Source organism: Cricetulus griseus, assembly GCF_003668045.3.
Source record: "Cricetulus griseus strain 17A/GY chromosome 1 unlocalized genomic scaffold, alternate assembly CriGri-PICRH-1.0 chr1_1, whole genome shotgun sequence".
NCBI classification, from domain to species: domain Eukaryota; kingdom Metazoa; phylum Chordata; class Mammalia; order Rodentia; family Cricetidae; genus Cricetulus; species Cricetulus griseus.
Window position 1 is genome coordinate 199,190,536 of NW_023276807.1, and position 13,286 is coordinate 199,203,821.

General features: G+C 39.7%; 1 protein-coding gene across 2 annotated transcripts in view; it reads right to left on the reverse strand.

Moving 5' to 3' along the window:
• Samd8 (sterile alpha motif domain containing 8) overlaps nt 1-13,286 on the reverse strand; it is a 49,374-nt gene that overhangs the window by 14,476 nt on the left and 21,612 nt on the right. For both annotated transcript variants that reach the window (XM_027387505.2, XM_027387506.2), the window contains exons 2-3: nt 6,313-6,905; nt 1,418-1,513 (exon numbers count right to left, since the gene is read on the reverse strand). In XM_027387505.2, coding sequence (XP_027243306.1) covers nt 1,418-1,513; nt 6,313-6,905 — 689 coding nt within the window. The remainder of the gene's footprint in view (nt 1-1,417; nt 1,514-6,312; nt 6,906-13,286) is intronic.

Below are 13,286 nucleotides of genomic sequence, written 5' to 3' on the forward strand. Positions count from 1 at the left end.
CTTTCTCTCAAAAGCAGCACCACACAGAAGGCAAGGTATGTTTTGGTCTGTAGTGTGCACATCTGGATGGAGCTTAGGAACCTGCAGCTCAACAACTTTTCAGAGGACTCCAATCAAAAGTAATACAAAGATGACTCTTGAGAAATACCTTCTTGGACCAAGGAAGCATTGCCTCCTGGATTTATCTACTTTAAGTAAAGACCACTACTTGGATTTACCTGGTCACTACCATGCTTCACCGAGTCTACCAAGGTTTCTTCTAAGGTAACATATGTTCTTATTTTCATGAGTGAATAGATTAAGTCCATAGGAACTTGTGAGAAAGTTAGCCAGAAAGCAGTGACATACACGCTTTTAAACCATTTCATCTTAAAATAGGAGTGCATACAAGACACAATGAGAAATGTGGCAAAATGGCCTAAAAAAATATGGCCTTAAAATGTGACAAAAATAGCAGTCATCAACCTTTTTTTTTTCACCTTCAAAGTACTAAAATAACCACAGCTCAGGATGTATGTGGCCACCACAGAACTTCCTGGTGAGGAGAGAGGTCCCCAATTGCAAGACAATATCCAGTCATTCCTCCTCAGGGTTCTAAAATCAATGGGCAGCAGCTAACCACAGACAGTTTTTAATGTTTTCTTCATCACTAAGCCTTATTTTCTTTGACATCAACTAAGAATCGTTAATATAGAAAAGGGGTCTTCCTACCCTTCTGCCTTCCTTGCTCTGTCTGTCTGCCTGCCTGCCTGCCTATTTGTTCATTATTATTTGCTTGCTCATTTATTTGTTTATTTATTCATTGGTGTTTTTCAAGACAGGGCTTCTCTGTATAACAAGCCCTGGCTGTCCTGGAACTCACTCTGCAGATGGGCTGGCCTAATATTTATTTAAAAAGTCTTCCTTTGTTATTTTTTTGTGAAAGTGCCAAGAAACAGACTTCTCATTTAGCAACTTGACCATCTCAGATGTGCAGAGCATTCAAGACAGCCTTGTTTAATGGGCATCCCTCCTCTAACCACTTAACCAAACACTGTCCTTGGAAGCATTTCTATCTTTCTATAGAAGTGCCATTTCTAGTTTGTGTCAGAAGACGAGGAGAGAGAAAGATAAGAAAGAGGAGAGGAAGAGGAGGTAAAAGGAGGAGAGAAAGGAGGAAGAGGAGGAGAAAGCTAGACTAGTAAGAACTGGCTCAATGCTGATTACCCCTTTCCCTATAAAATACATTCACAATATTACCAAATACATTGGTCTTACAACCTTCCTTAACCAGCCCCCGCCCCGCCCCCAATTTTCCTTTGTAAAAAGCTATGTCCCACAGAGCAGAAGGAAATCCCTCAGGGCCATGCAGAGGAAGGACCAGGCTTGACAACAAACTTGAAGTCAGACATTTTCAATCTTTAGGAACAGGGAATACCTGTGCTTGTGAAGAAGAAGAACCAGGATCCAAATGTAGCACAGAATCATGCCACACACTTCAGTCATGGAGAAGGCCCACGGGATCCTGGGAACACTGCAACAGAAAAACAGTTCTTTCTGGAGCTGAAGACAAGCAGATGTACCCCTTTTCGGTGCAATGTTTCACCCTCAGAACTGCTCTGTAGAACTTTATCTCTCTTAAGAGATAAATGCCTGGGGGTTAAAAATCTGCTTCATAAACTATCCTACTCATCACAATCTACTGGCTGTCACTGACTTCCAGTAATGGTTCTCTGTAAAGAAATAACAACCCATCTCTCCCAGGCTGTAGCATTCAATCTCAACTACCACCCCCATCCCCACCCCTGGGGGTGGGGTGGGGTTCAAGACAGGGTTTCTCTGTAGCTTTGGAGCTTGTCCTGGAACTCACTCTGTAGACCAGGCTGGCATCAAACTCACAGAGATCCACCTGCCTCTGCCTCTGCCTCCCAAGTGCTGGGATTAAAGGTGTGCACCACCACCTCCCAGCAGTATTCAATTTCTTAAATTATTCTATTTTTAGGTAGGTGTAGGTGTAGGTGTGTGTGTGTGTGTGTGTGTGTGTGTACATGCACATGTGAATACAGGTGGTCAAGAAAGCTAGAAGAGGGCATCAGACTCCTTGGAGTTTGAGTTACAGCAACTATGAGCTACTTGGCATGGGTGTAGGTCTTCAGCAAAAGCAGTACATACTCTGAAGCCTCTGAGTCGACTCTCCAGCCCAGCACCCAATTTCTGAAACTGTGGTTATAGGTCTGAATGAGGAAGGGAATCTGCACAAAATTAAGTACATAAATAAGAAAGAAAAAGAAAGGCTACAGTTAAAGGTTTTTGTGAACTTGGAACAAAAAAAACCCCACATTCATCACCCAACATGTAAGGAGTCTGAAGTGTTTCTGACAGTGCCTACCTCCCCAAACTGTGCTGGGCAACTTCCCTAAAGTCTTGGTTCTCTTGGTTCTGAACACAAAACACGCACTTCACACTGCATGCCATCAATCACTCCATACCACACCAATGAATGCTGCCTGTAACACCTCAGATTCAAAGACAGCTCTATTATAAACCGAAGTGTCTTTACTATGCAAACTCTTCTACTCTGAGAAAAAAAACCACTGCTTTAAATATAAAAAACAGATGTAATCATCAGTTTTCATATTTGCTACTCCTCATGACGTAAGCAACAAGTTATCACACACTTGGGTTGTCTCTTGTGATGATGGCTGACTTTAAAAATTGCTGTGGCGGGCTGGAGAGATGGCTCAGAAGTTAAGAGCACGCGCTGCTCTTCCAGAGGTCCTGAGTTCAATTCCCAGCAACCACATGGTGGCTCACAACCATCTGTAATGAGATCTGTTGCCCTCTTTTGGCCTGCAGGCATATATGCAGACAGCATGCTGTATACATAATAAATAAATAAATCTTAAAAAAAAAATTGCTGTGGTCGGGCACACGCCTTTAATGCTGACATTCGGAAGGCAGAGGTAAGTGGATCTCTGTGAGTTCAAGGCCAGCCTGGTCTACAGAGTGAGTTCCAGGACAGCCAGGGCTACAGAGAAGCCCTGTCTCAAAAGAAACAAACAAAAAATTGTTACATGAATTTTGGCTCAGGATTAGAATAACATTTCCAACAAGTTCTAAATGGCCCTGAACAGCTGCCATTTTGTATTATAAATTTATGTGAAGTGGTATTCTCAGAACTAAGGACCATAAAAAAAATCAAAATATTGATTAACTCTGAAAAACACAGACAATGCTGTGTCTTCAAGTATCAAATATTTAGCAAGTATTTAATTTTTAATGTAAAATAAACAACATTTTATTATGTACACTTGCCTTCCTAACTTTAATAATAGTAAAATTATATACATGTCAAAAGAATTTTCTAAAAATAAGTTTAAGATATATTATCATCAAATGTATGATTTGCATTTGCCACAACACCCTTAAAAAAAATAAGCCAGGCATGGTAGCAAACACCTTTGTTCCCACTACTCAGGAGGCAAAGGCAGGTGGATCTCCAAGTTACAGAAAGAGTTCAAGGACAACCAGGGATACATAGTGAGACCTTGCCTTCAACAAGAAATACATTGGTACATACAAAAATTAAATTTTACATATTTAGGATAAAAATAAATCTTCTACTTCTTCCCAAAACTAAACCTAATTACTGCTTCCCAGTTTTCCGCTATTTCATCACACATTACATCTTTTAGTAACACACTCACACTCATCTAACACACACAGTCAGCACACATGCATGCACACACTTACCTAACACACACATTCACCTAACACACACACACACACACACACACACACACACACACACACACACCTACTTCCTTTATACAAATCTCACACCCACTATTTCATAATTTTGCTTAAGAACAGCTGCTTTAGCTTTTACTCAATATAAGCTTATATATAGTCATACAAAAAGCATGATGAAACTCCTTCCCATAAAACTTCTTATAATTTTCTAGTTCTAGATCTAGATCTCTTTTCCCTCCCTCCCCGTTACTCCTTCTGTTACAATGGTATATAATGGCATTCTTGATCTCTTATTTCTCTTCCTATGATCTTGCCCTTTGCCCTACCACAGCAACCAACACTTGCTATTATAACCTGAACCTTGTTGTTACTAATATTTCTCCTCATAACCCCAATTTCAAGAATCCTATGCTTTAGGCATAATATATATTATATATATATATATATATATATATATATATATATATATATATATATATATATATATATATGCCTCATCCAAACACACCAAAGCCCTGTGATCAAGCAATAAGTCCATTTCTTTGTAATCCTTTACTGACCTTACAGCAAAGTTCTGATTGTCTCCAATTCCCATTTCCTCACATCACCAATATATTTGAAAAAACCCTGATCGTTCTGAAAAAACTTACAAAAACAAGTACTTAATACTCTTCAGTTAAATCATTCAATTATTTATATTTAATGCTTTTGCCCTATTTGCTTCATTTCACACATTTTAGAGTCCTCCAAAGTAAGTTACAGATACACCTCCTCCCTACATGTATCTCAGAGAATAAGGATGGATCTTCAGATTCAGACCCTGAGAACTGCTGTATTGACTTGGCATCATCATTTAATATGCAATCCACATTCACACTTTCTAACTATTTTCAACACATCCTTTACAACTAAATTTCTTGATTAGGATCTAATTACCATGTATTGACCGTGGTGTGTCCCTTCAATTTCCCTCAAAATCCCCTGGGATTTGTTTACTATGACACTGACATCTCTGGAGACTCTAAATGAGCTATCATGTAGAAAGCTCCTTTTTGTGTGTCTGACTATTTCCTTATAATCAGACTTAGGTTAAAATTTTCTGACGGCAAGATTATTACTGAGCTGATGCTTTGAACATTATATCCAGTGCATACTGCCAGTTTGCACTGTGATGGTGGATCTGACCCTGTGGTTAGGATGATCTTTGTCAGTCCCAGCATTGTAAAAGTACCTGTTTCCTCTGCAATTAAGTAATATGGAAGACGAAACTTCAATCATGCAAATATGCTGCTGCTCAGTGGCTTTCCATCAAATGGATTTTAGCATCCACTAGTAATTTGCCTGAATCAATTGCACACTGAGGGATACAGATAGGCAGGTTTACTTCACATCCACTATTTCTTGTCTGTTTGCTACAGTCATATATTATTTTCCTCAAAGCTTTAAAATTCATTACTATCACCCCCCCTTTTCTTTAAACAGAACGAATAAATAGTATATTGGGCATACTGTAGGAGGTGAGCAGGCTGAGTAAAAACCAGAACACTATTATCTATAATGGTTGTTTCCCTACAAGATAGCTTACAGATATAGCTTGGTGGTAGACCACTTACCCAATATGGAATTGGCCCTGGGCTCAATAACCAGCAATGGAAAACAAGGTGATACTTAGCTAACAAAAAGTTGTTAGTTACTGTTCTCTCTTTTTTTTCATAGCACAGACTATTTATTTTTGTTTTTTCAAGATAGGACTTCTCTTTGTAGCCCTGGCTGTTCTGGAACTTGCTTTATAGACAGACTGGTCTCAAACTTCACAGGGATCTGCTTGCCTCTGGCTCCTGAGTGCTGGGATTAAAGACATGCAACACTGTCCGGCTCTTTTTTTTAATGTTGCATGCCCTAGAACTGGGTTTATAGACATTGTGAGCTGCCATGTGGGTGCTGGAAATTGTCCTCTGAAAGAATATCCAGAGATCTTAACTGCTGAGCCATCTCTTTCTCTCTCTCTTTTTATTTTTTGGTTTTTCAAGACAAGGTTTCTCTGTGAAACAGTCCTGGCTATCCTGGAACTCGCTCTGTAGACCAGGCTGGCCCAGAACTCACAGAGATCCGCCTGCCTCTGCCTCCTGAGTGCTGGGAGTAAAGGTGTGCGCCACAAACACCCGGTTATGCTGAGCCATCTCTCCAGCCATCTCCTATTTCCCTTTTATATTTACTTAGTTTTATTCAGTATTCAATAAAAATGAAATCAATCTCTCAATTAATTTGTACTATTGAAAATAAATTTGATTCATCTAGTGGTACTTTTAGAAAAGCAGAACACTTGCCATCATTTAAAATAAAAAAAAAATTTAAAAAGAAAGGCAGCTAAGTCTATTATAAACATCCTCCTAACATAATATCCTTTACAAATCGCCCAGAGTTTGAACCTGTGGTCTACCTACCTCAGTTTCCAGAGTACAGGGATATGTCATCATGCTTGGCAAAGCACGTCCTTTGATGGCACCAGACAAGGCAAATGGAATATACATGTCAGCTATAATCACAACATAATTATCCACATCTAAAAATAAAACCTACCTGTCTAAGAATATATCCGGGAGTGGTGGGTAGGTCTGCATGTCAGGCACTCGCTCGTGAACAATGACCATAATGAAAGATGTAAACCCGAATACTATAAAAACATATACGCAACTCAGTATGGTCTTCCAGTACTCTGGGTCCAATCTTCGAACAGAATGTTTGTTTTTGCCATTCATGTACTGGTACTGATCAGAATTCAAGTCAGTGATGGGTCCATCACAGTCGTGTGTGGGCTCTCCATTACAGAGCCAGTCTGCACTCTGAAGAGCATTGATGAATGGAGTCATGGGACTCATAGGACTGTCACTGTTGTAGCCCATCTCCTCCAAAACATCAATATGGATTTTCTGCAATTTTCTGACTGAGAGCATTAACCTTTTAATGTCTCCTAGGACTTTGATTTCCAGAGGAGGAGATCGAAGATCATATTCAGTCAGTGTGAGTAATGTGATTCCATCAAGTCGGTGCTTGTTGCATAAAATGTCCACATATTCAAAGAAACCTTCATCCTTCAGCCATACTGCGACATGCTTGGTAGTCCAACGGCGAATGCAGAGCTGACTAGGGCCTGCCATTTCTTCCTCCACAGCCTGTCAAGGGAAAAGGAAAACAAAACAAAAACTTTAATGTATTTCAACATCTTCATTCAAGACCAAATGCAAATACACATACCAAAAACAATAAAGTACCTATACTGCCCCCAGTGGCTTCCATAATCAAAGAAACAAAAGTTATTCACAGTTAACAGTGATTTCAACAAATTAACATTCTAATAACTTTAAGAGGCTGATGGCGGCTGTTTTGGTTTTATGGAGGACATTGTTGAACCCAAGACTCACACAGGAAAAGGCAAGTGATCTACCCTGAACTACATCCCAACTTTAACACTTTAGAGAAAGGTATTTTACAAATGGCATTTCCACAGCATGTCAACAACGATCATTTCAAAAGATTACTTTTGAGAGAACAATGGAGGAGGAAAAAAAAATCCCATTTTAATACCTTTTATAAAATGAAATCTACAAAATAAATATGAGAAAAATTAAATCTCTGAAATTGTTGCATTCATAGGAAAAATTTTCCCCCACTTGAGGTGGAAAAGAACACACAACTTTAGATTAGTATATTTCTATCTACTATATATGGAATAATTTAGCCAACAGATAAAAAGATTTTAAAATAGCTATGAACTGGACTAAATTCCTACTAGCCCTTGAAAGTCCCACTGCAGAATGAAAAGGCACTTCTGGGAGTTAGTGTTCAAAGTCTTAAAAGAAAATTGTCATTTCAATATACTCATACATATGAAGCAAGATTCAGATTATAGTTATAAAAAGCCTACTTAGTGTACTGTTTTTAAAAGTACTCATATTTTTTGCTATTTTGGTCCTACTTGGCTATTTATGTTCTTTTTCTTTTGTCAAACCTGGGACTATTTCAAGTTTATAAAGTGTATCAGATATATAGATAACAAAGGCTAATATAGAAAAACAAAGGATAACAAAAACTACTTCTCATGTATCTACTTCTTTGCCTGCTAAAGCCTGTAGGTTTTCTGGATTTCTAATAAGTCACTATATTTCCTTCTGAATGATGTTTAAAAACAGGACAGGTGTTCCTACTAACCCTTGAAAGGTGTTTTTTTTTTTTTTTTCTTTTAATCCACAATGATGCGATAAATATCTAGCTTTAAAAAAAAAAAAACAGTTGCAGCAAAACATTCTGGGTAGATATGAGTTATATGCTTCTTAGGACAAAGGTTCTCTACAATGTCTGAGATGGCATCGTTCCCCCCCCCCCCCCAGATGACTTGGTCTCCCGATTTAAGCACATGGCTTCATAGTACACACATTCTGGAGTAAGAAAAATTTCCCAGCTTCTTTAGGCTAAGGAAAGTGAAAGATAGGTGATGTTACATAGCCTTTCCTTCCCACACAAACACTTGTCATAAAGACTTAACATCACTGAACAAAAGCAGATATCTTAACTAATAAGCTCACTCAATGTTCAAAAGTATTCAGGAAATAGAGCTGAAATTCATCCAAAGATGCAAATGTCCATCATTAAGGATTCTGTCTTGATACTAAAAAAAAAACTTCATTTTTTAGAAAGCTTAAAGTGTATATCATTATCAACCCACATTTTTTCCCAATCTTAGAAAATTAACATCTTATCTATCCATCTACAAGGAGTTTGTGTTTTTAGTCTGCTGCAAAGTTACATGTAGCATATGTAAAATTCTATTAAACTATGGTTTTAGAATGTTTGAGTTTACTTCATTCATTACTAAATGGTTTCAGCCTTTCTGCTATGCCTGTTATCTTCCTTTCCCCCAGGTATGCTCTGACTAAATCATCAAACTTGGATACCTAACAAGACATTCTATAAACTCAACAATAGTTACCAAGAAGCAAACCTCATCCATGACAAATAAAATTCTCCACTTTATCTCGATTCTTCTACATTCCCCCTTCCCTAATAGCTTACCACCGGCGGGTTCCAAGTCACTCCCATGCTTGGAGCATTATTCTTTAGTACAGTTTCATCTCATACTCTGAGCAAAAGGATTCTTCTCTTTTACATTTCTTCCCCATATTAACTCACCAGTTCTTCCCACTTCAATCAAGCTAACTGGCTTTGATGCCCCTGCTTTAGCCACTAGACAACAGGAGTTATAACACAGAAGCCTCCTAGAAGCCTTTGAGCTTGCTGTGGGAATGCCTTAAAAGCATGACACATTTCATTGCTCTGCGTCATCAGGCTAGTACACGTCCTTTAATTGTGTGCTACTACATAATAGTTACAGAGCCACAGTAACCAGTACTTAGCTCCAACTGTGAGAACTTGTATTAAAGAGGAATATTAAAAATGACAGTAAGCATCAAGGTCCATTTAATAGTCATGTTGTACTACAGGAATTCCAGGGAACAGAAAACTTTGAACAACAAATATGACAGACACTGGTTTTATACAAATCAATAAAATGAATTTTGGTCAGTAAAGGTTCAAGGATGCTTTCCATTTTAACTAATAACCGATTCATATGAATTGTCAGTAGAACTACTGCTTCTGGCCAAGATATAAAAATAGAACAAATTTTACTCTTTGATTTGAATTAATTGATAAATAAAATACATGAAAAAGATTCAAAATGATAGACATCAGCCAAATTCCTGAGAGACAGTAAGCAAAGGAGGTGGGTTCATATTACTTCAGCTTAATGCCTTGAAAACTTTTTGGCCAGGAGAGGTATAAGACATGAAACCTAGGTGAGCCTGGCAGATAAGCTGAGCTGAGCTGAGCTGATCAAGGTGGCTGGATTTATAGGGCTGAATACTACAGAGACACTCAAATGGAGAACTGCAGAGATACACAGAGGGTCTCCCTTGAATACTCATCAGAACATGCATGTGTCAAGATGGAGAAGAGACCATCCAAAAAGGATTCCCAACCTCACACGTGGACAAAAAAAAAAAAAAAAAAAAAAAAAAGCCAATTCCAATCAGATTAACCAACAGTTCACAATTCATGGGACTTTTGAAGAACACACAACAGCCGTGGGGCAAAATCAAATCCAAAACCATAGTTCTCAACTAAGGCTAATTCCCCTCACTTTCCAGGGATAGTCAATAGTATGGGGATGTATTCTTCATTGTCACCACTTGGAAAGGGGGATTACTAGCACATAGGAAGTAGACCACCAGGGATTCTGGTAAAAATCCTATAACACTCTCAGCTGTGGTTGTACATACCTATAACCTCAGCACTCTGGAGGCCAAAACAAGTTCAAGGCCAGAGTGGACTAAACAAAGAGAATTTATCAGGGACTACATAGTGAGACTCTCTGTGCTGTCTAATTTTATCTAACTTGACACATGCTTGGGTCATCTGAGAGGAGGAAACCCTGATTGAGAAAATGCATAAGACTAAGCTGTAGGAAAGCCTGTAGAGCATCTCTTTCTTTCCTTCCTTCCTTTCTTTCTTTCTTTCTTTCTTTCTTTCTTTCTTTCTTTCTTTCTTTCTTCCCACCCCCTCTCCCCGTTCTCCCTCCCTTCCTTTCTCTGTCCCTCTCTCCTGAATGCGGGTATTAAAGGCATGCACCACCATGCCTAGCCCATTGTGAGTGGGGTCATCCCTGGGCTGATGACCCTGGGGTTCTATAAGAAAAAAAATTGAGCAAGCTGTGATGAGCAAGTCAGGAAGCAGCAATCCTCCATGGACTCTGCATCATCTCCTGCCTCCAGGTTCCTGTCCTGACTTCCTTTAGTGATAAACAGTGATGTGGAAAAATAAGCCAAATAAACCCTTCCTTTCCCTCCCTCAAGTTGCTTTGGTCAGTGATAACTTGTACGACACTCCCCCATCCCCCCCCCCAAAAAAATCAAATCTAGCTGGGTGGTCTACAGTTTCAGGACAGGGTCCAAAGCTACAGAGAAACCCTGTCTCAAAAAACAAAACAAAATCTGTCAGAAATAGTGGTGGCATATGCTTTAATCTTACAGGACAGAGGCAAATGGATCTCAGGGAGTTCAAGGCCAGCTTGGTCCATATAGCAAGTTCCTGTTGTAAGAATTTAGTAGAGCCTCTGTATCTGGGGTAGACATTAGAATGAATAGTTTTCACTTTATCTAAGACATTATCTAAACATTAGGGTGAATAGTTGTTTTCTAGAAGTACTTTGACCTTATAGAATCATTGTGGAAAACAGTAAAGAATTTTCGTGGAAAACAGCGATCATTTTTTGTGATTTAAGAATTGCTTTTCTGAAAGGGCATTGCAGGCTTTGAATGACTTTGGTCACAAGACACCTATGGCACACCTGAGGCTCTTAGATTATTGTGTACTGTAACGGTACACAATAAAGGACTAAAGTCATGAGGGCACGTGATGCTCTCCTTTAGAGAGACTTATAGATTAGATAGGACCTTGATGTGTAACAATCAATAAATATGCCTTTGTTCAGCTGTTCAGGGTTCAGTTCATCAGAGGTTGAACCTTTCTGTTGCCACTCGGGCCTTAAAATTTCATCTTGGAGTAACCTCTTTCGTCAACCTACCCATGCATCACAGAACACCCTGACAAGTTCCAGACCAGCCAGAGTTACATAAAGAGACCTGGTCAAGAAAACTATGGTGTACTGGAATCCTCTCTCTAGAAACAAAATAATTGTTTGTCCCCCAAATGTCATTTAGCTACTAATGAGAAAAATTATCCTAGGCTACACCTTTCTCTGGGTCTAGCTTCACAAATCTTAAATACATCTTACAAGTTCAGGAATCTTATAGGATATGTAAGAATATAAAGGTATCTAGAATCCAAAAGCAAGACATTATAATCCATGGGGGGAAAATTCAATACAAATTGACCACAACTAACAGAGATAACAGAATTACAAGGTAAAAAGGAAATTTATTTTATTTATTTATTTATTTATTTATTTTGTTTTTCGAGACAGGGTTTCTCTGTGGCTTTGGAGGCTATCCTGGAACTAGCTCTTGTAGACCAGGCTGGTCTCGAACTCACAGAGATACGCCTGCCTCTGCCTCCCGAGTGCTGGGATTGTTTGTTTGTTTGTTTGTTTGTTTTTCAAGATAGGGTTTCTCTGTGTAGCTTTGGAGTCTATCCTGGCACTCGCTCTAGAGACCAGGCTGGCCTTGAAATCACAGAGATCCACCTGCCTCTGCCTCCCGAGTGCTGGGATTAAAGGCATGCACCAACGCCCAGCAAAAAGGAAATTTATATAATTGTGATAGCTGTATTATACCTTTCACCATGTTAAATAGAAACAGGCGCGCTGGAACAGGCCTATCACATAGCACTGAGGAGGACGAGTCAGGAAGATCTAGAATTTGGGGACAGTCTGTGGTTTACGGTGAGTTCAGGGAGAACCCCCACTGTATCGTGAGGCTGTGTCTTTTCCCTTAGGAACTAGATAAGGAGAAATTAGGCCATTCCCTGAGAGAAGCCAGAACCCAGGTCTCTGGTGTGTCCTACTTTCTTCCCAAGCCCATCCTCCTTCTTTCTCTTAACCACCCTGTTTAAAATCTATGTGGAAAATCTTTTTATAAAATCCCCAACTCTGAAAAAAAAATCCCCAACTCTGAGTCTGGAGAGAAGGCACCACAGTTAAGAACACTTGCAGCTCCTCAAGAGGACTCACAGTCAGGTCTCTGCACTCACACGGCCTCTTGTAAGCATCTGTAACTCTAGTTCCAGGAGACTCTGACATCCTCTTCTGGTTCCCATGGACACCAGGCACACACACATTGCACAAACATGCTTGCAGGTACAACACCAATTCACATAAAATAAATTATTTTAAAAATTTAATCCCCAAATGAGGAGGCTGGAGAGATGGCTCAGTGGTTAGGGGCACATAATGCCCTTATAAAAGAACCAAGATTCCATGTCAGGTGGCTCACAACTGCCTGTAGCTCCAGCTCCAGGGATCTGATGCACTCCACCAGCACCTGAACTCATGTGTGCATACACCAGACAGATAAATGTGTGTGCACACATAAAATTAAAATAAATCAAGCCTTAAAAGCCTCAGATCTGCTTCAAAGGGCCTCACTCTGAGATCCTTTTCTGCATAGACACCACCAATCCCAGTGTGGCCTGAGTTGAACTCTCTAAAAGATTTGGGGAACTCCGTGGGCTGCTTGCAGTAAGTAACAGACTGGAACTGAGCCTCCTCTGATCCCACCCCCCTTTTCAAGACAGTGTCTCTCTGTGTAGCCTTGGTTGTCTTCTGAACTCGCTCTGTAGACCAGGCTGGCCTCTAAGTCACAGAGATCCACCTGCCTCTGCCGAGATTAAAGGTGTGCACCACCACCACCACCACCACCACCACCACCACCACCACCACCACCAGGCCTTCACTGACCCTCTTGAAGTTACTTTCTCACCCATAATCCCTCTGTAGCACTGATGACTCCCTTCAAACAACAACTCCCTCCAATCTATATGCA